This window comes from Contarinia nasturtii, unplaced genomic scaffold, assembly GCF_009176525.2.
Source record: "Contarinia nasturtii isolate CC-2019 unplaced genomic scaffold, AAFC_CNas_1.1 Cnas_scaffold_1371, whole genome shotgun sequence".
NCBI classification, from domain to species: Eukaryota; Metazoa; Arthropoda; class Insecta; order Diptera; family Cecidomyiidae; genus Contarinia; species Contarinia nasturtii.
The window spans coordinates 4,558,883-4,585,162 of record NW_022198708.1 but is presented as its reverse complement, the minus strand read 5'-3'; the positions used below and the strand labels follow the sequence as shown (position 1 = coordinate 4,585,162).

Sequence of the window (26,280 nt, the reverse complement as noted above, 5' to 3'; positions counted from 1 at the left end):
AGTATAAAATAGGGACACTGAGTACGTGTTTGAAAATCCCGTTGAAATTAGATATCATGAATATCTAGATATCTTTGGTGAAACGAAGCACTGTCACATATTGTTGACTTTTCGCTTAAATTTACACGCGCCATAAATTCGTCGAAGCTGATGACGGCTTATGTTTGTCGAAGGATATTAGTAGAAAAAAACGAAATTGAATGATTTGCACATGATAATTCAATTTTAATTCTGCTAAACGTTACATATTTGATTTAAATGTCAATCTATTCCAATTGGCATATATGCGTAGCATGTTAACGATTCGTGGATCAAATAAAAATCTGTAAATAATACGATGATACGGAAAAATCACACGTAGCACGAACACAAAAAGGCGCACAAAGGATCTGGAACGCCTTTGACAGACGAGTTCAAATATAAAAAAAAAAAACAATAATAAATCACATTGAGGTACTTGGTATGCACGCATTGAGCTTTAATGAATAATTTTATTCGTGTATATTTGTCCATAGTCTGTGCGCTTGTTAATACTGAACACTGTTCAGTGAACAGTGTGTATCAACGTTTATTTTAAATTATACTCTTTTTCCGTTCCGTTGCCGTGTTGTGCATTTTGGCTGAACAACGACATACAAATGACTTACAATTTTAATTCAAACAAGATATATAATTATGCTGTTGAACAGATATAAATGCAAGATGCTAGGGGCAGAGTAGTACTAGAATAATAATTTTAGTCTAAAGTAATTCTACGTTGTAAGCAGTAATCCTTACTATTCCACAGTAATACACACTTGTGTAAATTCTAACAGCAGTGCAATGACGTTTCATCTGTATGTTGTCTATTACATTTGTTAGGAATAAAGCGATCGTCGTATATTGCGGATTGAAACAATTTATTCGATATTTATTAAATTAAATTCGATATTTTCCATTTTTTTAAGAATAAAATGTCTCATCCGAAATATACGGCGATCGCTTTATGCCTAGCAAATGTCATACACAACGTACACATGAAACGTCAATGCACTGCTGTTAGAATTTACGTAAGTGTGTATTACTTTAAACCAAAATGATTATTGTAGTACTGCTCTGCCCCTAGGCAAGATGTCATTCAAACTTCATCTTTCACTCTTTAAAAACACTCTTTGCATTCAATGATCTTAAGACGTGCCAGCAAATACATGTTTACATCAAAGTTTAAATATACTTGCATGAATCTACATATGCAACGCACATTATGCATACATTCCGAAGTGTTATAAACCAAATAAATTTTAAGCTTGAATCGAAGGTGTAAAACGAATTTTGATATTATTCAATAATGTGTGAATTTTATGTTGAAAAGAAGTTACCAATTTAACAGAAACTCGGTCATCAGAAAAAGTATCTAATAGAGTTTTGTCGGCTAAATGTTCTATTAAAAAGCTTTAAGGTAAAAGGCTAAATATTGAATTTAATTCGTTGTGCATTGAAGACGAGCATAGATTATATGCATTGCATTTAATCTCGACATATGTATCACAGCGGAAATGGTTTTTTTTACAAATAAAATTCAATGAAATCCAATAGAGTGTGGAGTCACGCATACCAAATTTGAACAGGTGGAATAAAGTGGATCTCATAGAAGAAGAAGAAAAAGAAACAAACGATGGAACGCATGTTAGTGTTGTTTTACAAAATATTTTTTCACATTCATCTATGTCCCATTGACTGTTGTAGCAGTTAACGTCGCTCAAAAATTAAGTAAAATATGAGCTATAGAAGAAACACGAGCTGCCAAGATTCGCAAGTGTTGTGTGGTGTAACGACGTTGGATTGTGTTTTATGGCAGTTTGAAGGGAAACGAGAAAATCATCAGATGTATTGCGCTTTATAAACTGACAACTGAAGTGCCAAAAATGTAATTTCATTTCATACAGTTGGTTGCGCACAAATAAAGCCATATCTATCATCATTTTCCCGAAAACATTGTGAAGCATGTAGAATGTATACTCTTCAAATATAGATTCACAATCAGAATCCGAATCCAGTTGGATGGAACCAATTTTGTGTTCTTTCAGCTCCGTAGCATGCTATCGACATTTTAAAGGCTCACCATATCTCATTCTCTTTTTTTTTCGATTTTATTTAATGAATTTATTATATTTAACATACACGTAGGCTGTTGACGTTATGTGAAGGTTTTGCATTGTTTTTAGCGGCATGGTTTCAAACTTTTTATAAGTGAGCCGGGCCTTAAGATTTCGCTTGGTAGGTACGGCGCTGATTTGTTTACTTTTTGCTCGCTTAGTAATTGTAGCATTGACAACATGTGCTCGTACATGTTCTTGACATTCATCATTAATGTCATAACTATATATTGTGGTGGTTTTGTAAGCACTTGTCGTTGTTGCTAGTGTGCGAGTGAGGGGCGAGACATAGAATGAGTTGAGTGAAAGAGCGTATTGATGCTGAACGATGCTAATCTATGTTTGCCTCAAAAATCCGCTCTGATAACGAATCCAAAGCAAACCAAATTTTCTATTTGCATTTTGATCAGATTTTCTTTCGCTTTCCTGCTTCAGTACAATCGCATTCAATTCCCTCTCCCTTTTCCTGTGTCTCTCAGCGCTGGCTGGATAATGAATTTTCACAATGAATGTTCATTGTGTTCGATTTGGAAAATTTACAAATTTTATATTGTCCACAAAAAGCGAACAACGAAACCATGATTTTCAATTCATTCTCTTTGGATCAAAACCACCATCTTTTCAAGGGAAAGTTAATTTATTTCTTTTTGTAATATCCAATTAGAAAAACAGACATTTTTTTTTTTTTTTGTTGCTCTTAAAAGCGCACAACGCTATAAATTTTGTCAAATTCTGTACGCTTATCGCTTAACTTGTGAAAATAATTTATCTGCCGACAAGCAGAAGCAGTTTATGGCTTCTCCTACAAAACAATGGAGAAAAAAAAATACGCTCACTTCCAAATATCAACGTCTTTGGGTGGGTTTATTGTCGAAGTAATGCTTCGAGCTAAAAAGAACAATTTCTATCTTTTTTCCGCTCTTTGGGAAAAAGTTGCATGTTATTTGTGCAGTTAACGGCTGCTTTCGTACAAAATTTTCTTACTTGTTTAGAAATGAGACAAGCAAACAAAAATAAACACATGCATACTGATATTTGTATTTCTGTTATTAGAATTCTCCATATGCGTCACAAAAATGTACGAAAATTTCAAACATAATTGCAATATGTTATCATAGAACAAGTTTGTTGCGCTCAATATATTTACGTTGAACCATGTTTCGTTTCGGTCTCTCTCTCTCTCTGCCCGCATCAATTACATGAATGTGCGTATAACACTTTTTCAGCGTATGTGTGAATTACTCTAAGGAACATTCATGATTTTGAAATTTAATATCATTTCGGTGGAACAATTTTCGAGAAATATCAAACAAAAAAAAACACATATACGTAGGTAGGAATACATTTTGTTGATAAAAGTGAATTAAAATCTCTGTAATAATGTTTCCGAAAAACGTATGAAAGTCAAATGTATTCGTTGATTTCGCTTTCGTTAATAACCGAAGATATTTGTCATTTTGTCCAATTTTTTTTATTGATTTTTGTTACACAAAACCGTCTCATTTTAATGTGTTACCAAAACTATGCATTTCGCACAAAATTACCAAACCTACCCATAAATTACATCCTAAAAAGGTTTAAGCTTTGATTAGCGAAAATGTCATTCGAACTTCGAAGAATGGTCCGGCTTATCGTAACAATAGCAACAGCAGTGAATCTCATAATTTTTTTTCGGCCGTCGCCCATTCAACCGACAACATTACGATTAATTGATTATTATTCCGTCAGAAGTTTTAGTCATTAAGCGATTTCTTAATGAATAAATATCCAATGTGAGATGCCCGACCAATAGTACCTTACTCTATAGTTCAGTAATTTTTGGTGTAGGGCGGCGCCACCGTATGTACATAGAAATTTACATTTAAACTAACGCCATCTAACGTGTTTGATAATTTTTTTCCCCAAAAAAGTGGCACTATAACCCGTCTTTGTGCCCGACAAAAATAACCAGATTGAACAATCGGTTTAATGAAATATATATATATGTGAAATGTGAATCGTTCAGAATGGGTAAATTCCCTTTGAATAATTGCGAAAAAAATGAACTTCACAACGAGAAAAATTTCAAATAAGAAGAAGATGAAACGCATCCCAAAAAATCCAAAGCACCGAAAATCGATTTTTATTTGTACTTTTGTTTGTATTTTTTGTCATGTAGCTTTTTTTATAATTCGATTCGTGCCCAAGTTTATTGATAAACTGTTATTGTTTATTGTTTGCTTTGATTGCAGTGTATAAGTATATAACACTCACATATATGCAATAAATAGCCAATTTTGCTTCAGGTTGAACTGATGCCGAGTGGTGATAAATTATTATGCGTGGACGTTGTTTAGCTCATATCAATGTCACATAGTAAAATAAAGCATATGCCAATAATCATAACGTAATGACTTCATGTCGAGTCACATTTTCGATAAATTTGATGAGTAGTTTTATCCATTAACGATTTTGCTTTTTGATTCGATACAATAGTTGAACACTGACGAATTTCGGTCAACGATGAAGTTGTTGCGAAAAAACTACATCAAAAATGTTCAAAAATTTGTTCGTCTTGTTTTCATTCGTTGTCCCATAAACTATAACTAAATAAATAGTCTTTGTATCATCAATTCAAGTGTATTCAACATAGGTTAAAAGTTCAGTCCATTGTGCTATAGAAGTTTGACGATCGTATTAAAAACATAAATTTAATTAAATATCTGTTTAAACTACCATAAAAGTTATTTTTTTTATACGAGCAACTCTTGAATTCCACAAAGTATTCCATTTTCATGTACATGAAACCAATTCTCGGCTTATACGTAAAAAGTGTTTCAATTTCATGGAAAACATCCGAACGATTTAAATCAATTGAAACACTCAGTATCTATGTGATAGTGTTTGTATGCGCATGGTATCCTGGCGACGATAAATTGGACGACGTAATAAATGTAACCGGCGACACAATCAAATTCATTGACCGCTAAAAGGATCCCCAATTGGACTTGTATGACGCAAATTTTCCGAGATAGCCATCGCATTGCAATGCTCTCATTTTGAATGCAGTATAGAAACCAAATATACCAATTAAATTAATATTTCATTGGATGAGGTTCGGAATAATGAGAAAGAGAAGGAGAGGTAGGAAAAAGAGAGAGAAAGGGAGAGACAGACGATATTTACGAAACTTATACATAAATCAAGATAAACATTTGTTCGAATATACATGTGTAGGTGATTGAAAAAATAAATAATGGAGATTCAGATCATTTGACTGTTTGTCCCTCAACGGGATGATTCACACTGATTCGACGAAGAAGTCGAACAAAAATAACATTTTTTGGCATATTGAGATGGATTTTATGTATCATTGTGATATGTGCGGTACATATTGAAAATATATAGTGAAATTGAATTCATTATTTATTATCATTTTATTAGATCAATAATATTACCGAATTGAGCTTAATTTGAACAGACTGCAAACATGCGTGGCTATAGACATAACAAAAAAGAATCGTTGCCGAATATTATTGAATATTAATATATATTTATATCAAAATCCATAGTCATCAATCAATGTGTTAGTTGTTGATTCAGCAAATATATGGGATAAATTTGACTTATCGACACATTTGTAAGCGTTGAAAACATGAAAATTCACTCATCTGAGCTTAATTGATTATAACTAATCAGATAATACGAACTTGTGCTCCGTCACATTTCTGAAATCAAATCAAATCAAAGACGATTGTTATTGGTTTTGTTTTCATACGTATGATTTTGTATTTCTCAATTTTTTTTTATTTAATTCTATAAATATTTTTTTTTATTTTATTAATAATAATATAGTAATTTTGCTGCTGACGCCAAATACATATTTGATTAGATGTAAAACAGTAGGTATATGTTGTGCTATAAAAAAAATCAATTAAAAACAACGGCTATTTAAAAAGAAGAAACAAGTTTTTTTTTCTGTCGTATTCGATAAAAAATAAATATCTAATGTTTTACAAAGGGTTCAGTTTTTGTTGTTGTTCTGTTTCTTTGTATTATCAATTCAATAGCATTCATTTTTTTTTATCGGTATCTCTCTTTCGACAGATTGGATTATTAATTTAAGCTAAACTTTTTATCTAAAACACAATTAGCGTAGCGTTCTCTCTCTGCTTTGATCTTTATTGCATTGTATTGTTCGTTTGCTACCATTTTCATTCACTATCATTCTCAGCTTTAAAAAAAATCATTCCGCCAAAAATTTATTTTGATACTATACTGACACCATTTGTTTCATTTTTGTTTGTTTTTTGTTCTACTTTTTAATTTTTGTTTTGTTTTTTTTTTTTTTATTAATTTCCTTACTAACATCAGATGCAAAAAATATGAAATGCCGTTAATTAATCAATTTATGTAACACAGCTATACCTATATTCATTGGTAATTTGTAATGCTTTTTTTGTCTAGCTAAATATCTGTTCGATTTAAATTAATTAATTTTGTTGTTTTGGTTTCGTCATTTTCTGCTTTCAATTTGTCAATTCTAATTTATTTTGGTGTCATCTACATCGTCATGGTTGTTGTTTTTTCGCTTCTTTTCCTTTCTTTCTATCTCTCGTGCAATATTTCCGGTAAACGGAAATGAAATGCACTTGCAATCCAGAGACGATGTCGAATGTTTCGTAACTTTCAAAAATGTTTGCTACCGTTTTCTATCTAACAAATGTCGTGTGTGTTTTTCGAAATTCTCTATTTTCTCTGTCATGTAGTTTCTTTTATTCGGAAATTTGGAGTATGCATTCCAGTGAGTGTGTTTGGTTGTGGGTGTGTGTTGAGTGTTTGTGTGCAGATTGAGACGAGAGTTTTTTTTATATATATTTTTATATATATATATATATATATAAACCGTTGTGTATACATTATAAAATTGGATTACCGAACTACAAATTTGTAAGGGAGACAATTTTGCGGTGTAACTGTACTTATTCTTGAGAATTAGATTTTAAACGGGATATTAAAGACATCATTGAAAGAGAATATAATAAATTTTTTTTGTTGTTGTTACTTGTCTGGTATATATGTTTGGTTTTCTATGTTATGCACGAGAATTGAAACTTCGGTTATTTGGGGGTTGTTTTTTTCTTTCAAAAAAATATATAGCACATTTAAAGAAGTGTAAAGTTTGTGTGTATATATGTTTTGAAAGGGGGCTGGGTGGTGAGCGTAAATGAGTGAGTATGTGAGCATTGCTTATCGAAGGATAATGAAATCAATGGGAGCTCGACAGTTATGTCGACAAATCCAAATCAAATACAAACAGAATCGTAAAATTCTTATTGATTATATAAAAGAAGTGCACATGTTGAATGCACAATTTTGCAACAAATCACCTTTATATATGTCTCCTATTTCTAACTAGATCTTGTTGTGTGTGTGTTTTTTTTTTGTTTGGATTTCCGTTTTTTTGTTATTTTTAGTTGATAAGTTTAGGTGGCATGAATGAAACATTTGATCACTAGCGTAAAGTCCGTTCCATTTTATTTGTTGTTGTTACAAGTTTTGTGAAATGTGTATGTTTTGTGTATACCGTCCAAAACATATATGCTTGACTGGTAGTTGCTGCTAGAGATTTGTTCAATTTAAATTTTTTGTGGTTTGTGTCGTGATTATTGTTTTCTTTTTATAGATGGCTCTGAAAAATTGTACGATCTTACAAAAAGCATTCTAGAGAAATATACGATTTTACATAGTGTTCGAATTTATATAATTGAATGGACTCGATTTTTCAATGAGATTTCTTCTCATGCTACTCATGTGTTCTTCTTCTTTTTCTTCATTTTATTGTTGTAGTTGAACGATGTTTGTTGCTGTTTTCTTCTGTCTGTCGGTTCGTGTTTTCTAACGGTAATATATTTCTTATTTTTATCTACCATATAAAAAATGGAATGGATTTTCTGTTTGAATGCCCATGATTTAATGGTTTTTTTTTTCTGTGTTCGTCTTTTTTAATTGGAAAGCTTTGTTTTAGCATATTTCAATCTAAATATAATAAAAAAAATGATGCGCATACGCAACGGTGTTTCATTCTCTTATACCTTCATTCATCTCAGTGACGCTAAAAAATGCACATAATGAATCGCACATATTGTAAAGTGGCATACATTCATTTGCGACAATCCCCTCCAATCTATCTCTTCTACCACAACACAGACAGTTTAGTTTTACTCTTGAACGGACGATTTATGTAAGACAAAAAACATGTCGTATGGAAAATAATTACACTCTTTTAATCTATATGTCATTTAGAGTAAAAGTTTTTCAAAAAAGCTGATAATAAAGTGTGAGACGGCGATGATGATGTAACTAGTCTTTAGCATCTGTTTTTGTTTGAATTTACTTATCGTTTTTCCTAAGCATGTTGTTAGCTTGATGTAATTGGTTGTTTAATTATATTCTTTTTGTTTTGATTATATCGGACATTGATTGATTGATTATATGTTGTTAAATAATGTTTAGACCAAGCCAAATTCACAAATTTGTTAAGGTGTGTGTGTGTGTGTGTTTTTTTTTTTTTGTGAGTGTGTGCAGATTGGACGGCAAGCCGAAATCCAGTGTTATTTTGTTAAATATCCTCATTAAATGGTATTTGTTGATACAATTATAACGGTGCGAAAACAATCAAAATGAAATGTTTAAATGGACATCGCAACGAAAGACGAACAAAATTAACAATTGGGCACATGTTTTTTTTCTCCTTTAATTTCGTTTTAAAAATAAAGCACGCATATTTTTGTTTTGTTTTGAAAAGCATTTATGATATGACAGACACAATTTGTATTTTCGCAATTTCAACTGCCTGTGTGTATAAAATTCGTGCCAAAAGCATCACGTTAAATTCATTGAGTATATATTTGTTTGTTTGTTTTTGTTCTGAATAGGCAAAATTGAAATCGTTAACAAAGATGAACTTCCTTCACACTCTATAAATCCGTTACAAATTCTCTCTTAAATGTTTACGGAAGCAGCAGTTATTGGCATTCATGTCATTTATCGATTATGAGTATATCGTCAACAACACTGTTGAAAAAAAACGTGGGAAAAAAACCAACATTCCAAAATACATCGAATCGAGCACTGAAGCCGTTCGTTTAAAGTGTCACACATTTTTGCTCTCATGTCTTGTTACATACACAGTTTTGTTGATGTGCTTGCCTACATAAATGCGAACTAGTGAACTAAATGGCAGTGCAGTTGCCTTCGACATTTCATGATGATTCTAATGTTCTGAATTAATTTTGTAATGTAACGCTCCGTATCTGGTTTCTCGCTTTTTTTTTCGAACAGTATTGGATTTCATGGATATGAAATGCATCCCGTGTAATGTGGTGTTGGTATTTTTTCTTTAATTTCTTCTTTCGCTATCTTTTCATCGTGCCATGGCACAGCGATCACGTTTACGGTACATCAGAATATCAAATGAAAATTTCGATATAATATTAGTGGCTTTTTTCTCGTCTAAACGAGTATCATTTGTTTTTTTTTTTTTTGTTTTTCCTTTTTTTTTTTTTTGGTAATTTTTAAATTATGATAGCTTTGTAATACGTGGTGATACAAATTCAACAACGTCGCATTGTTATGTTTTTTTTAAAGATTTTTTGTTTTGTTTTATTCTCATCTACCCTGTTTATATGTTGCACGTTATGGAGTTTAAAATTTTTCATCTTTGTCTTTGTTGCAACCCCAGAAACGATCGAAGCGATCACGAGCTTCATTTAGATCATCAGTAGCAGCTGGTCGGTCTTTAACTGTGGTTACAGACGATGTAATATCCGTATCAAAAGTGGGATCGTCTAAACGGCGCAATGTCGATCCTGGTATTGGTTTATCATATGGCACAGCCGATATAATCGTTGGATGTGGTGGCTCTTTTATGGGAAGTGTTTCCTCGAGCTTTTCATTTTTCCACGCTGTGAAAATCAAATTGAATTGAACATTTTATTTTATTTTTTGGTTTCAGCCAAAAATATACACCATTTCTCTATTTATATAGCACAGCAAGAGATACATTACCTTCCATTTTAGCTTGTTCGATAACATTTGGTGGTGCTGAAAGCGGTGCCGATGGTGGTTTATCGACTGGTGTTGATACTTTAAATTCACTTTGTGGACGAACAACTGGATCGCCTGCGATCGAGAATACAACTAAGTATTTGTATTTTGTTCGGTCACGAATGAATATTTTTTCGTTAAAATAAGATGTGTGATGTTGATGGGTTTTTTTTTGGGGAGTGGAGGGGGTTAAGACTACTTACCGTTACGAATGTTTTGTGTAACAGTAAACGTCTTGCCAGTATCCAAGGGAACAATCCAATTCACTGGGTCTGGCGAACGCATTAAAATTTGCTCAGGCGATTTAACGCGAGTCGGCTCTGGCGGAGATTTAACTATATGTTCGTAAATTTCGTGAGCTGGAATTGGACTGGCACTTGATAGAGATGTAACGCCATCTTTATCCGTGTCATCTTCATCTGTATGAGTGGGGAAAATTCAAATAAAAAAATAACAAATAGAGAGAAAAACAAAACAAACACATTCAATAGAAATAATCGATCGCGATCAGGACTCTATCTTTGTTCATCCCATACGCATTGATGGGAAAATTCAAATAACTAAATATGAATGCCTGAGAAAAATCATGACTTAAATATTTTTAATTTTAAGAATAAAACATAAGGAAAAAATAACTATAAATGAAATTTGGAAAAAAATATCAATAATTGAAACGTAAAAAATACCACATGGATATTTATTTTGTTTCACTCTTGCGTGTTCGAATTTTATGATTCAAATTTGCCCACATTCGGGATATTTTTTCTTATAAATCGATCTTGTGAGTTGTTTTATAAAGATTCAATCTTAGTAATGTACGTTTTTCTATGTTTCATTTTTGAAAATTAGAAATAATTCGAGTCATGATTTTTCTCAACCATTCATTCATATATAGTTGCACAATTTTTAAAACTCGTTCTGCCACATACACACACACACATACACACACATATCGAACCATTTTTTTTACTATGAACGTGTGTATCGTTTAATGTGTTGTTTTCTTGTGTTTGATTTCATGTTTAATTTCAGCTGATATGGGTGTATTACATGAGAGATGCAACAAAATGTCCAAAACCGATAAGATGAATTTGTATTATTCTAAGTGTTTCTCTGTGTGTGTTTAATGTGTGTTTATTGTTGTTGTTGTTGTTGTTGTTGCAACTAGATAAACGACTGCTCCTTGGATAGTAGAACAAAACATCAATCGAAATAAAGAGAAGATGCACTATAAACTAATGCGTTATTTTAACGGAATGTTATTTACACTTCCTGCATCATGAATGTTGATGATTTTCTAATAAATGAACGAACGCAAGCACATTGACATGTATAATTAAAAAAAGGAACCGACCTCCGTTTATGTCTGCATAATTTGAATACCCGCATCGAATTAAAATAAATACCTACCAAAATGTGTACGTGCTAAACTCGTAAAACCGATGCGCCATTTAATCCAGCTATTTTCAGCGCATCGGTTATCGTTGAACACGATTTTCTTGTTAGAATATTACTATTTTGATTGATCATATTGCGCAATGCATGAGAATGATGAATGAATCAATTGCAAATGTTAAGATATTTTAAGTATTGAAAAAAAATATGTGTTAAAGAATGAGTGCAATGAAACTAAATGACAAAATTCTAGAGTAACATATATTTTTAATTGAAAACTTTTTTTTTGGTTTAGTATTTTTTATACATGATTTATAATGCGATAAAACAAATTATATAATCTATATATTTATTTTTTATAAACATCATATGCTAAATTTGAAGGCAATTTAAACCGAAAATGTTTATAAAAGAAAAATATACAATATTAAAAGTTTAGCTTAAAAATGATGCTAAAAATGCTATTTCCTCCTTTTTTTCAACAAAACAGAAGCAATTATATTTTTAGCTTACGCTACGCAATTTATGTAATGAAATCCTTTTTTTCATATCTCTTCATAATTTTATAACATTTCTTTTTTTCTTCGGAATTAAAGCTATCGCAGAATTCTACAAAAATGAAGCGTGTGATATTTAGAAAAAACAATGACAACGTTTTTATTAAAAAAAAAAACACGAACACACGTGGTCCACAATTTATGGCGAGATTTAACGCGACCATGATTTATGAGATTTATGAGATGACTATCATTATCATGGTTTTTATTATACCGCGGTTGGTTTTGCAATCGATTTAGATGTTTGAGGCCGATTTCGTGCACTGTCTACACTTTTATTTGATGGTGTGGCACTTTTCGTATTCTGGTTAGAGCTCGCTTTTGAATGTAGCAATGGAATCGACGGTTTTTTTGCAGCATTTAATTTCGCTTTATCCGACGTACCTAAACGTGTTGTTGCCTGATTTCTACTACGTATGCTACTATTGTACGTTATGCTTGGTTGAAATCTTGGGCAGATTTCTCTTGGTTTTGGTTTTGGTCTTTCTTTTGGTGCCGAACCTACTCTATTGCCAATTCTAGTCGCGTTTGTATTACTCATCGCTTGCGGTCCTAAATCAACAAATTGTTTTTTATTTAGTTTACAACGATGAAGGTAAAAAAAAGGATGTTATTGCACAAATGAATGAGAGAAAAAAGAAAAATATTTTCTTTTTGCTTGACACCAAAAAAAATTATATTCAAAAATGCGTTTTATTGTTATTGTTATTATTATTATTATTGGCTGATTCATCTTCATTTTTTTATTTGTCTGAATGGATTGTAAATTGAATTGAACTGATAGGATAGAAACAAAAAACAAAACTTCAAAATGATTGAAATGAACTTTGTTCTACTCTCCATAAAAAGCAAGACTGGAACTCAAAAACAATTTTCAATTTGTCTAGTCATATATGTGTGTGTATGTGTGTACGTGAAATGGTTTAAGTGAAATTCTGGACATAGATTCAAGTGAATTACAATTACATTTAGTTAAGTGTAATACAAAATGGTTTGTGATTAAAAAAGAAAGAAAAGAAATTGAGAGATTTAATCATGAAAAACAGTTCCTATTGAAGAACGTTTCCAATGTTGTATGTGTGTGATAAAATCGAAACCAACTTCAAGTGAATACCAATTATTTTGGAGGCGGGGGCATTATTGTTTGTTTGTTGTTTTAATTTTTAATTTTCATTATCAAAATTTCGATATCGATAGTTTTGAATGCTTTCATCGTTTTCTTCAATGGGACTACTAGCTCATGAGAACAGTGAAGTAAATATTTATAGACAGTAAGCAGATAAAATGAAAATTCAAGCAACTTATAATTTATTTCGCCCAGGTTCCAGACATAAGGTCTTCACAAACATGTATTATTTATATATTTATATATGTATATAATTGAATTGTGTTAATGTGTTTGTGTGTGTGGAATTTAGATCTTTACTAAAAGAATCTAGTAAAAGAGACAGAGTTTCTGAAGTAAAACGTTATTTTTCAGCATATTAGTGATTTTTGATGAAATATAAAAGAAACAAACCATTTTTATTCTACGTTAAAGATAAGTTGATGAGCCCCATGTGGGTCCACAAATCTCCAAAATGGTAAAATTGTATAAATAATTGCACAGCATTTTGTTATAAATTTTATAAAAATCTGTGTGCACCCCCTCGATTAAGGAATAGGGACAATTTCGAACTATTATGTTTTTGACAAGTTTTTACAAAAAATACGTAATGTTCAAATTTACTCCAACATTCATTTACCGTAGTCAAAAGTTCTGTTTCTTTAAATTTTCTTTAAAAGCCACTAGCGTGTTTAAAAATGTTTTAGTATCGGAAGCTTTGAATGAAGAGATGAAAAGTCAACCTTTCAATTTATGAAAATGATTTTGAGCCAATTGATTGATGTTTTTGTGAATCGAATGGATGAATTTAATGTTAAATGTATTGTTAATTTGTTGTTTATGTTATGATAACTAAACTGTCGAAAAGTAAGTAGTTTTCTTTGTTTTAATGAATTTTCGCGAATTTGTTTACTTTTTTCAAATAAAATATTTTGTTTTTGTTTATTTAATCTTTGTAATGTGTATTTGTTTAGTATGATCAGTAAAAATAAATGCACGAACGAAGTGAAACTGAAAGCTAAAATAACAAATGGCACGAAATAAAAGAGACGTTCAAATCTAGGCGACAGTTGTTTCTATTTTTCATTCGGCGAAATTTTATACAAAATTCAAGCATTATGTGCATACAGAAACCAATGGCAATGGAATGGATTCGCCTTGATTCTTGAATTCTACACAATTTGGCATTTGAGTCTTTTTTTAGTTTATTAGATTTGCTCTATAAAAAATGCAATGCACTTTGAACCAAAAAAAACGTCCACACGACGGGAATTACAAACAATTTTGTTACACTTAAAACGGTAATGCGCACATCAATTAAAATGTAAATGAAACAAGAAAAGTCTCTTTGCAGCAAATTTTTTTTTTCACTATTATTGCGATCGAGCCGATTGTAAAAACACAAAATAAAGAAATATTCTGATGGTAATTGTGTAGTTTGGTGCAAGAAAAAGGCACATTTAAAATTCAAAAATTCGTTTCGTCAACAAAAAAGGAAATGTTCGAATTTTAAAATATAATGTTCAATTGGCTCAAAAATCGCATTAATAGTATAATGTCTATGTGAAATGGACGGCTCAACAAAAATATTGGCAATATAAAAGCTTTCACAACACCAAACATCGATTTCATGTTGAATATTGAAATAATTTGAATATGAAATTGGACTGATTGAAGCAAAACTTAGGTGGAACAACGCAAATGCAAACGAAACAGGAAAAATTAAAAACGAAAAGACGACATATTCAAAAAAAGAAAAGGAACGAATGAACAACGGAAAAAAACAATTCCTATCCAGTTTAAAATCGTGTGTGTTTTTTGTTGTTGTTTGTTTTGTAACGGGAAATTAAATTTGATCTAATTGGAATTACTTACTTCTCGCAGTTTTCTTGTCCTGATTTGTGACCTTTTGTGAATCGTTAAATATAATAGTCGATGCAGTCATTGGGTCGAATGTACCCATCACAATAGCCGATTGAGGTCTCTGTTTTGTGGTTGTTTTTGAGAGGATTCTTTGATTTGGATTGGATGGATCAACGGGTATTGTGTTTTGGGATGGTGATGAGAGTTTGTGTGTATTGTTTGGCGCAAAATTTTGATTTTGATGAGAGCCAGGAGTAGTTGAATGAGCTCTACCGATAGGCGGTATGGAACTACTTTTAGAGCGATAATGATTGGATGTGGAAAGGGTTGCTAGAAATATTTTCAGAAATTAATGTAATTCATCTACCAATACAAACATATAAATTATCAAGTAACTCAAGTTTTCTTCTGATCGAAATTTTCAAATTAAAATCGTACCAGTTTTTACTCGCTATTTAAATTGATGAAAATTTAATTTGGTGCTTAAGACTTAAGTTTCAAATTAAATTTCCATTGTTTCCATTTCATTTTCGTTGCTTTTTCTCAGATTCATTCAAAAGAATTCATAGATTTCACTCTATTCTCTCAAAATGCAATTGCATTAAAACTTTTGCACAAATAACATGAAGTGACACTTTGATGCCTTTTGAATGGGATTTTTCCATTATTGAATGGTTCAACATTGAAGACAGAACTTCAAATGAAAATTAAATTAAGATTTTGATGAAATCAATTTAAAGTTTATTCAAATTAAATTCAAAACTTTCTTTTTTCAATTCAATGTACATTTTCAATATGTTCCGTTTTGCATTTGTTAAAATGCATGAATTTTCACAAATAAAATTCACATTCAATGAATCTATATAGAATGTGTATGAACATGTTTAATATGAATGAATTTTCAAAGGAAAGTTTATTTACAAAGGTAGAGATTCAAAAGGCTCGCATTTTTCGAGAATGATGGTGTGATTTGTAATTTGTGCAATTTATCACCATAATTAAATCTATACAAATTTTATTTACAAACAATCTGATATTGTACTATGTTCACCGCGCGGTCGGTGGAAACATATTAGCAATATCGGTTGCTAAATGTATTGAATTTTTCAAAAGCAATTTCGAACGAAAACGAAACGAACATTTAATTTATCTAAATCAATTTTTGTGATATACATCGAAATATTAAATGCACATATAAAAAAATCAACGAAAAATAAATTGAATTGCTTAATGCAAAAAACATTGATTTTAAATTCAGTGTCTATCTAAATTGACTGTTGTTTCCATGTGTTGACATTTATTGTGAGGAGTGTTTGTTGCCTTGGTTTTTTTTTTTTAAATCAACATTTGTTTTGAAATCATGCGTTTCGTAGCATGCTCGGCATGTTAATATCCACATTTTAATGGGAAAAAACGTATTAATACACGCACTGTCTCGAAGTAAAATATAAACTTAAGGATAGTCCAATAATTGCCGAGTGCAATTCTTTTATAAATGACCCTAAAACACTATACAGAACAGCGAATGAAGCAAAACAAAAACGCACGTAAACTATACCGCAATTTCGTGGTACTAATACCCAAATTAATGTATAAACTATTTGTGAGCTAAATCGTTTGGCAGCCATTTTCATGAAGTATATGCCAATGCGCATTTTGAAAGGATTGTTGTAGAAATTCTCATTCAAAAAATTGTTGAAGAGTATTCGGTTTTTTCGCCATTTTAATAAATGATAATGAGACTATGCACAAGAGTTTTTTAAAATACGTTGCATTTGGTGTACTATTTTATGCTTTTTGAATACTTTTTTTTTCTTCATGCCGCTTTAGTTTCTGTCGAAACGGCCTGAATATTTTGTGGAAAATGGAAAATGTGTAATGTATAATTGAATGGGTCATATTTTATGAATGGATTTGAAGAGAGATCGAGTACACGATGTCTGCTTAAAAATGCAAATACTGTAGACTTTCGGAATCCGTAATTACTCATAGCGACAGCTTACACATTACAAAGTCTACTGAGAGATAAAAAAAAATGCACAGATATTATAGTAATTTTATGTTCTTCGTCAACAGTCGTTATCATCAGTTTGTCAATAACAATGAGTGTCTACAGGGTTTTACATTGTAAACAGTTGATGCGACATCTAAAATCATTTTTATGACAGAGAAAAGAAATAGTATAAAGCAACCCATATACACTAATCAAGATGCAAAAGCGAACTGCAACTTATGGTTTAAGAATAGGAAATAAATGTAAATGAACAAAAGTATAATGAACTTTTCTTTTCACTCCATAAATGTGTTGTTCATACAGAATGAATTTTTGTTTTGTTTTTTTTTTTAATTATTTATTATTAGATCCGAGCATCTACTGAATCTCTCAAGTGTGTAAATAAAATCTGAATTCATAAATTGTGATTGAGTTTTTGTGTCATTTATAAAGAAAATTGTTCTCTTCGAGTATATAATAATTATTGTAAGTTTATAGTAAATAAATTCAAATAAAACAAAAATAATAATAATGATAAATGAATAAAGAGAATGTATTGTAAGCAGTGTTTAACGTTATTTTTTGTTGTTGTTAGAGTGTCTGTGTTGGATATATATGACTCAGCCAATTCTCTGTTGTTGTTTTCTTTATCTCTTTTTTATTTTCAACATAATTTTCTCTACGGAATGTGTAAATTTACTTACTTGGTCGAGGGCGTCGTTCCACGATTGTTGGTGTCGATACTGGTGTTTTCTTGCCTACTTTTGTGCCAGCGATGGTGGTTGCTGGTGCAGCGCTACCTGAACGAACTTGTCGTTTCGGTGAGCTGTCCACATTTGACGGAGCCGGTCCAACCGATTGCGATCGATCTGCTTGATAAGCAATCACAATGAATAATATCAATTTTTTTTCACATTTCGAGAAAACACAAAATTTAATTACCAATGAAATACAAAGACGATATTGAATATTGTTGTTCGTTTCATTTCAAACACTTACTTTGTTTTATTGTCTTCTTTTGCATTTTTTGTGGAGATCCTTTTTGTGGGCTGCCATGCCGTGAGATAGCACTCTTCTTTGGGCTACCACGTTGTGAATTATAGCTTTCATCTTCTTTTGATTTGGGAATGGTTGGCATTAGCTTATCACGTGTTGGTGATGGCAATAATGCACCATCTTCCATATCTAAATTGTGCAAAAAGAAATGTTTTTTTTTTTAACCATATTATAATAAGACGCGATTTCATTCAAAAATTCATTCTTACCCAAGCCAGTGGTGCGCCCCAAATGATGACGAATATAAAGTGCACGAGCTGGTAATGCGGCATCGTGAATTAATTTATTGTCAATGAAATTAATTTGGCTCACATTTTTGGCCGACACATTTTTGATCGGTGAACTTTTCTTATTATTTGCGGCTTCTTTTTCTTCTTTAGTAATTGGCTTGTGTACGGCTGATGCCAGCTGATTGTTTTATAGACACATAACAATAAGTAAAAGAAAGAAAGACATTGAAAATAAGTGTGATGAGCTTACATGAAGAGCCGATAAGGAGCTACGACGTGAGACTTGATCCCATAAATCTTTTTGCTTTTTATATAGATCCGGATTTATTTCAGTGCCCCAACCACGATTCTATGTGATAAACGAAATAAAATGAAATGGTAAAATGTTTCTTTCTTTCGTTTATTTATTTATCTTTTTTTTTGAATGACAGCGCATACAAACGAAAAACATTTTTTTGACATGAAATGATGGTATATAGTTTTTACAAACCTTGTACTCTTCCGCTTTTTTACGCAATTCAACCACATCACGGTACCATGTTTGTGCTACGTGTCCACCATTGACTAAAGTCTTGTTATCTATTTTATTTTCAGCATCAGTCGCAAAGCCGAAATTCTCTCTTTCGGTATGACCATGTTTAAACTTGCTATCGTATGCGTACTGCGAAAATGGTCGCACCGATTTCTTTGCTGGAAACTCGCTTTTTCTGTAATAGACAAACAGACAGAGAAAAATGTGCATAATATTAGCATTTGGTGTACGGTGTTAGTTATTTGCATACTTTTCGATTTTCTCTTCGGCACACAATGGTTCCAGCTCTTGCGTGGATGCTATTGAAAATAGTAGAAAACATACATAAATTTATAAATATCAACCGTTTTTTTTTCATTTTTCTGCTTTATCATCTTGCAAACATTTGTCATTGATCAAAGCTAAATTCCATCTATATATATTTATTGCTAGATATCTATTTACATTTAAAAAAAAATACAAACTGAACGAACAAAAGAAAGAAACAAACAAGTACGTGTTTCATTTTCAACTGTATAAGTATTTAAGTGTGAACGAGAAACCAAAAATGGCAGAAAGAAAAGAACAGAGAACAGAAACATAAAACATTATTTCATTTTTGGATACTTTGTATTGTGTACTTTTGTCATAACAAGTCACAGGACAATGTAAAAAATTCTTCAAACCAATTGTATATATCTGGTAGATCGGAGGCTTACAATTTATTTAGATAAATGTATGAGAGATAGACAGATAGATAGAGTTAGAGATAGACAAATATAAGAAGTGAGAATATTCTATGTATATAAATGTATGCATGCATAAGAATATAATGACTTATTACATATTTCCCAACAAAATAAAATAAATGCACCAAAACTCATAATAAATATATAAGCTTGCGTTGCATGCATAAGTTTTGCCGGCTTTTCACTTAAATCGCCCGAAATATTTATGCTCTCACATTTTACGGCGTATATTATAGAGCCGAGATTTTTATAAAATATAATTTGTATTATATATATACACACTATACACATTTGAAGGTGTTGAAATTTTAATGGATATTTGAATTTCGATATAAGCCACATATCAAGAAGAACACTCAAGTATGAGAGAAGGAGAGAAAGTGAGCAAATCGAGTGAGTAAGTTGATAAAAGTGTGTGTGTATGTGTGTGTGTGTGAGTGTATGTTATTAGATCATAGGTTATTTATACACCATGAGACAATGTGATTTATTGAGATGTGGACGAATTCGAAAGAAAATGTTAGTACGTGGAATATTTCATTGTTGATGCGAAAATTCGTACATGTATTCGTAATTGCTCAGCAATACAAAGTATGTTACATATATATACAACAAAAATTGTATATTCAAGAAAAGCTGCGAATAAAATTGGTTTAATTTGTGTGCACTTCAAAGCTTTGTTGTGCTTTTTTGTTCAAATTTTTTCGTTTTCGCGTTTTACATGTCGTTCCGTTCGATATTTTTCTTTGGCGTGTGTGTGTTTTGTCGTTCGTCTGAAAATTTTACTTTTTTCGCAACCATTCCCGACTAAACTGAAATGCATCTCTTGCACCGCTCAGTTCAGAATTGGCGTTGAAATTCTAAAAATCTACAAATATCGTGTACATGATTTGGTTCGTACGTAGACATAAAGAGTAAATGAGAACAGTTGAACGGAAATGAAAGAGGAAGGTTAATGCACTGTATATGTATGATTGATTGTGTTATGAATATAAAAGTAGAAAAAAAAATTGGGGAAAAAACGTAATCATGCAATTCCTTATTTAATACTCATAGTTTCTATTTTCAGTGGAACATAATCCGAACAGAAGATAGATAGCTTTTGACATGTAAATGACTTAAAAGTTTTTCGTTTCGTTTTTTTTTTGGATGAAAGTTGAATTTGGGTTAATTTTGTTATTAATGGTTATTGGTACATCAATATATATAATGAATGATATATGTAAAATTGATTAAAAAACATCAAACAATATCAAAAATGAATAAAACCTTTGAGCTACGCATTTCGATTTAGACTTTTAAAAAAAATAACGATTCGATACAGAAAACGATTGATTTTGTTTGGTATTGCTTATCAAGTATTAAAACGAAAAATGCACGTATAAAACTCAATGTTTGGATGTGGTTTTTGTGATATTGATCGCAAAATTCCGATTCAAGATATTGTAAAAACAAACACACACCGCCTTTCAGACGATCATTGACATTTCATCCGAAAGGTGGTTAAAAATGAAAGAACTCACAGATTTGTTGTTTCGAATTTTGTTGGAAATAAAGAAAATTATGTCATTTGAATTTTGGACTCTCAACATATAAAATCGATTTTGAATTTTGAAAAGAAAAATGACAAACCAAAAAGTGAAACGAAGAAGAAGAATGAACACAAACACGACAACATGAAAACAAAAAAGCCAAACCAAAATAAACATATCAAATGGAGAAAAAAAATTAAGTGAAAATCAATTTTTCGAAGAAAGAGAAATAATAAATTTGAAAAAATCGAATGTTATACGGTTCTTTTAAAATGAATAACAAAAATGAAAAATCATAAAACGCACGACGTTTAGTCGCACCTTCTTTTTCGTAGATTGTTCGCTTTTTATGTACGGTAGGCATCGCATTTGATTGTGCTGCCTTTATAGCACCCATTGATAAGGATTTTTTCGGAATATCGATTTCGTCATCGCCTCTCTTTCGATCTTTTCGCGTGTGCGGCCAAATAAATTGTATTCGATATTCTGTGCTCAATTTTGATATTGTTTTTCTGAAAAGTCCGTTAGACTCACCCGCCTGCAAATAAGATTGAGGAATACAATTAAAATACAATACATTAATTAAAACAATATTTATATGTTTGTTAACTGCAAGAAGAACTACAACGACAAAAGAGAGAGAGCACAAAATTGATATATATGTGTGTATGTGTTCAAATAATTGTTTTGATTTTTAACGAGAGTTGAAAAAAAAAACACAAAATTTATACAAAAATTTGACAAATTGACCATTATAATTTATAGAATTTTATGAATACGGAACGAAATTAATTGCATTTATTATTTTTGCTATTTTTAAGTTGTTTTGGTTCGATTGTTGACATTGTGTGAGAGAATTTTAGTTTATGCATGTATTTATTGCACATATGCCTGGATTAGCCTGGATTGATCGTTGAAAAATCATTGGAATGGATACACATATGTATAATAGAAGCTATAGATGCATATATATATGGAGATGTATGTATGTCGATTGGTATAAACCATTGCCTTACCTTACTTCCTGTTTTCGGATGGCCATTTGGCTTATCCACGGTATCGCCTATTGGATAAGCGTCGCCATTTGGAATTCGATAAGGACCTTCTGACTTACTACGACGTGACGGTGTTCCACGCTCCTCGGACTACACCATTCAAACCCACATATAAAAGAAGAATATTTTATTTAGCAAATCAACTCGATGAAAATTGTTCATTAAAAGTGAAAATATAAACAACAAATTTGTCGCTGACACGTGACCATTCACTACTTACCCTAGCTCGGCCATTGTACGTACGGGCGTTTATATCATTTTTAGTTCTCGTCTCACCAGTTATAAATTCATGAGTTCTATATGCTAATTCAGGACACTTTTTACGTCTTGGCAATGGAGGTTCGTTGATAACACCTGAATGAAAATGTAACGGAATTGAAATGAAAGCAAACAGTAATTAATCAATAGAAAAGCGAATAAGTCGAACAGTGGGATTTTGCTGCGTTAAAAATGAACAGTCACGGAAGAGAATGAAAGCATTTACACGATTTGCACCACGGTGTGTGTGTGTGTTTTTTTTATAACAATGGTGAAGCACAGTACAAAACTGATATAAATGCGAAACAAAGGTAAAATCATAGAGCTGACTCCAATTGGTAACCATAAATATTTTCGATTTATTTTGCTTTTGTTACATTCTATTTGTTTCTGCAACAAAGATTATTTGAATTTACAATGGAAAATAGGGTTTCCATTTCAATTATTTAACATAGATATCAAATTTAATATTAACAAGCTTGTAAGGAGAGCAAGAAAGAGACAGAAATGAAGTTGTTTGAATGAAAAAGAATAGAAAGTAGTGAGAAAGTGGTGATTTCTTGCGAATACATTCAGCTCCATTTCAGCCAAATGTCTTTGCAAAAAAAACCAACAGCAATCACAACACTACTCGTGTATGAAAAGCACTTATATCGTTTCGCATATGTATATGATCGAGAAAATAAAACATATTTGATGGTCTTTTATGTGCAGTAAAATTGTACAATGACAACTGGTGAGTAAAAACGTTCGAGGTAATGATGATTTGATTTGTTTCAATTTTTTTTTTGATTTTATTTTGTTTTGTACAGATAAAATCACCTTCAACATGACGTTCTTCTTCCGTGGACTTGGAGAAAAAATGATCCGCAGAGCTGGCTGTTAATCGTTGCATGTTGTTATCGATTTACAAGTTTTACAAAAGGGGGTAAAATTGGTTATAGATTAAAAATAACCTTGATCACAATAAAAAAATAAATGAATAAAACTCTTTATCACAAAGTGGGAAATTTGATGTTAAAATCGTCATTTTCTTTTTCATTTTTTAACAAATTTCATTTTCATTTTTAACACACATATAGACAGATAAATTGGTTTCGTTCATTTAGTCGTCTTGCGTAGATGAAACCATCAAAAATCCCACAAAACATAAGAGCCATTATCCAATCAACGAATTAATCGGAACGATAAAAATAAAGACGTAAGTGTGTGTGAGAGAGAGAATAATAGACAGAGAGACAATGACATTTATTTTTAACTTACCGAATTGATTAGTTGCTGGCGGCTTTTTAATGACTTCCGCTCGATTGTTACCTGTATACTCATGCCAACGATAAGTACTACGGTATTCCGAATGGAGCTACAAAGACAATAAAACGACAATTTTAAAATTAAACGCTTGCATTACATATGTCACTTTGAAATTGTTTTAATCGAATTTTATTCAAGAAAAACAGAAGCTCAAGAAGAAATGAAACAAATTTGTCCACAATGTGTCAGCCGAAATGAAGAGGAGTAGAGGTATTTAATATATATTTCTTTTTCTTTCTTGAGATTTGTTAAAGTTACTTCGCCATTCCGGTCGATAGTTCCGTTCCGAATAAATACATGCATTTCCTGTGTCCTATGTTTATTTAATTTTCACCTATTCACCCAACAAGCACAAGCACACACATAGCCGACACATACAGACATAAGCATTTGGTAGCGGCAATTTATGTAAATGGCTCGTCGAATATAAACACGAAAAATCTCATGAAATGCAGTGCTTTCAATTAATTTTCATGCTTAATACACATACATACGGTATACCGTTTCACCCCCCCGTATATGCTCAGCTGTATTGCTTCATTTTTAGATAACTTATGGTTGCCTTAGTCATAATCATTAATGGAAGTTTATTCGGTTTGTCCTCGTAATGCGGTATTTTTTATGGCTAGTTTTTCCTGTGATACACACCACTATTGTATATTTACGCGATATATATATATATATTATATTTTTTTCGTTCTTCGTTATGTGTATTACATCATTTTCCCCACATTTCACACAAAGTTCCACAACAAAAAAATCGTTCGCGATTCGACGCTGACATGGAGTCAAATTGGCGAGACATCAATCAAACTTATGCGGATGTAAAATAGTAAAAAGATTATCGAGACAATTGATATTTGAATCGGGAACATCAACCAAAAAGATTTATAACCACATTTCAAAATGTCATATCAATAAAAAAACAAAATTATAAAATATGAGAAAATGTAATTGAGCCCACGGTCGAAATGCAATGGGCCAATTGAGTCGCAAACTATTCCGCATACACATTAGATCATCGACCGAATATTGGCATGGAAACTTTGTCAAATCTCCAAAAAAAGCGATTCCTATATGAAAGATGTTACACGAAAAAACAACAAATTGTTGCAGCAAATCAAGTTATTGTCGCATCATAATTACAAAGTTTCTTAATGGAATGTTATTTTAAATATTCCATTCTTCTTCTTTTTTAATAAATTCAAGAACAAGGCACAGTTTTTGTTGCTTGTTTTCAAGTCAAAGTAATTATGCGAACATTGAAAAGTACATATGGCAATTGTAGACTGTGTATTACTAACACATATTCAAAACACACACAAAGAGAGACACATACAACTCATTTGCCTCAGGCAAATTCAAGTTCCATTCCTGATTCTTGGTTCTTGTTTCATTTTTATTTTGTGTTATGCGGTTCTTATTCACATTGTTGTATGTAATTCTGTAGCAAATTCGTCATTAAATTTCATATTTATGGACATGAATAATGAAAGGAAAATGGCATACAAAGCAAATAAAAGAAGAAAATGCGAAAAAAGAGTACAAAACGAACGAAAACGAGCAAAAGGCAATGAACTTCCGTTTTGTGAATGGTTGTTACCTTGTCTTCAGGCATCGATGGGCACGCTCTACAGAAATTCCAAAATGATCCAATCATAAGGATGTTTTTATTTTCACTAAATCACTCACACACAAATATAAATATTTAATATTTTTGTCTAATTGATTGGAATTTGTAAAAAAAAACACGCACACACACACTCAATTTAGGCGAAACAACGTTCTTTTCAGTTGATTTAGATTCAGTTTTCGATTTTCTTATTATGTTAATTTATTCTTCTTTTTTTCTGTATAATATTCAAGGCGTTCACGGATTCGTTACTTGTTCTGTGAAATAAAAATGAAAGAGAGTGAGTGTTAGAAAGAGATAGAGAGAGAGAGAGAGAAAGAGAGATGAAGAAAGAAAAATTCTAGTTGAATATGTTTCCTTGGGCACACGAAATATAAGAGTGGAGCCGGTTCAATGTGGAAAAATATCGATATTCGTAGTAACACTGTGTGGTCAATTTCTTGGGCAAGAAATTTTCCAAATCGAAAATTCACACTGGACTGACTCGCTTTTTTCTCTTTACAATATGTATGGATTAAAATAAATTTCAACATCACAAAAACGAAAAAAATTTCCAGCGATTTTTATTTTTTTGTTAAATAAAACCAACACAAAATTTCCCAAAAAAATACTTTGTTTTTGAATTTTGTTGAAATGGTAACGAAAAAAATTGAGAAAATCACCGAGTAAATTATTTTACGTCTGACCTTTTGTGAAAAGTATATTTGTTTGAAAATAGGGGAAATCAATATTTGTGACTTTTATCGAGGGTAGTTTCACAATTTTCCTTTTGTATGCGTATGCGTACACAGCGCATACAAACAGAGTGT

General features: G+C 31.5%; 1 protein-coding gene across 9 annotated transcripts; it reads right to left on the bottom strand.

The window, feature by feature from the left end:
• Window positions 1–8,675: 8,675 nt before the first annotated feature.
• LOC116345606 lies at window positions 8,676–26,213 on the bottom strand. 9 transcript variants are annotated; one of them, XM_031775070.1, is made up of 17 exons: window positions 26,134–26,206; window positions 25,442–25,728; window positions 23,791–23,887; window positions 23,350–23,406; window positions 22,490–22,623; window positions 22,231–22,359; window positions 21,536–21,752; window positions 19,205–19,253; window positions 18,913–19,129; window positions 18,673–18,771; window positions 18,402–18,600; window positions 18,136–18,321; window positions 17,841–18,008; window positions 15,156–15,473; window positions 10,427–10,642; window positions 10,185–10,298; window positions 8,676–10,081 (listed from the first exon to the last, which is right to left on the bottom strand). In XM_031775070.1, exons 2-17 carry the CDS (start codon window positions 25,496–25,498, stop codon window positions 9,822–9,824), a joined length of 2,517 nt encoding a protein of 838 aa, XP_031630930.1. In that variant the 5' UTR covers window positions 25,499–25,728; window positions 26,134–26,206; the 3' UTR covers window positions 8,676–9,821. The 9 variants fall into 9 exon arrangements, with proteins under 9 accessions (XP_031630930.1, XP_031630932.1, XP_031630934.1 ...); XM_031775072.1 differs by having other exon boundaries at window positions 17,841–18,005; XM_031775074.1 differs by having other exon boundaries at window positions 21,749–21,752; window positions 26,134–26,204.
• Between the last annotated feature and the right edge of the window lie 67 nt (window positions 26,214–26,280).

Coding starts and splice junctions, on each gene's coding strand:
- LOC116345606 (XM_031775070.1), bottom strand. CDS start 25,498: ATGATTGGATCATTTTGGAATTTCTGTAGAGCGTGCCCATCGATGCCT. Junction 22,624..23,349: donor AGAAGAACGTCATGTTGAAG/GTGATTTTATCT, acceptor ATTTTCATTCAG/GTGTTATCAACGAACCTCCA. Junction 18,772..18,912: donor AAAAAGCGGAAGAGTACAAG/GTTTGTAAAAAC, acceptor TTTATCACATAG/AATCGTGGTTGGGGCACTGA.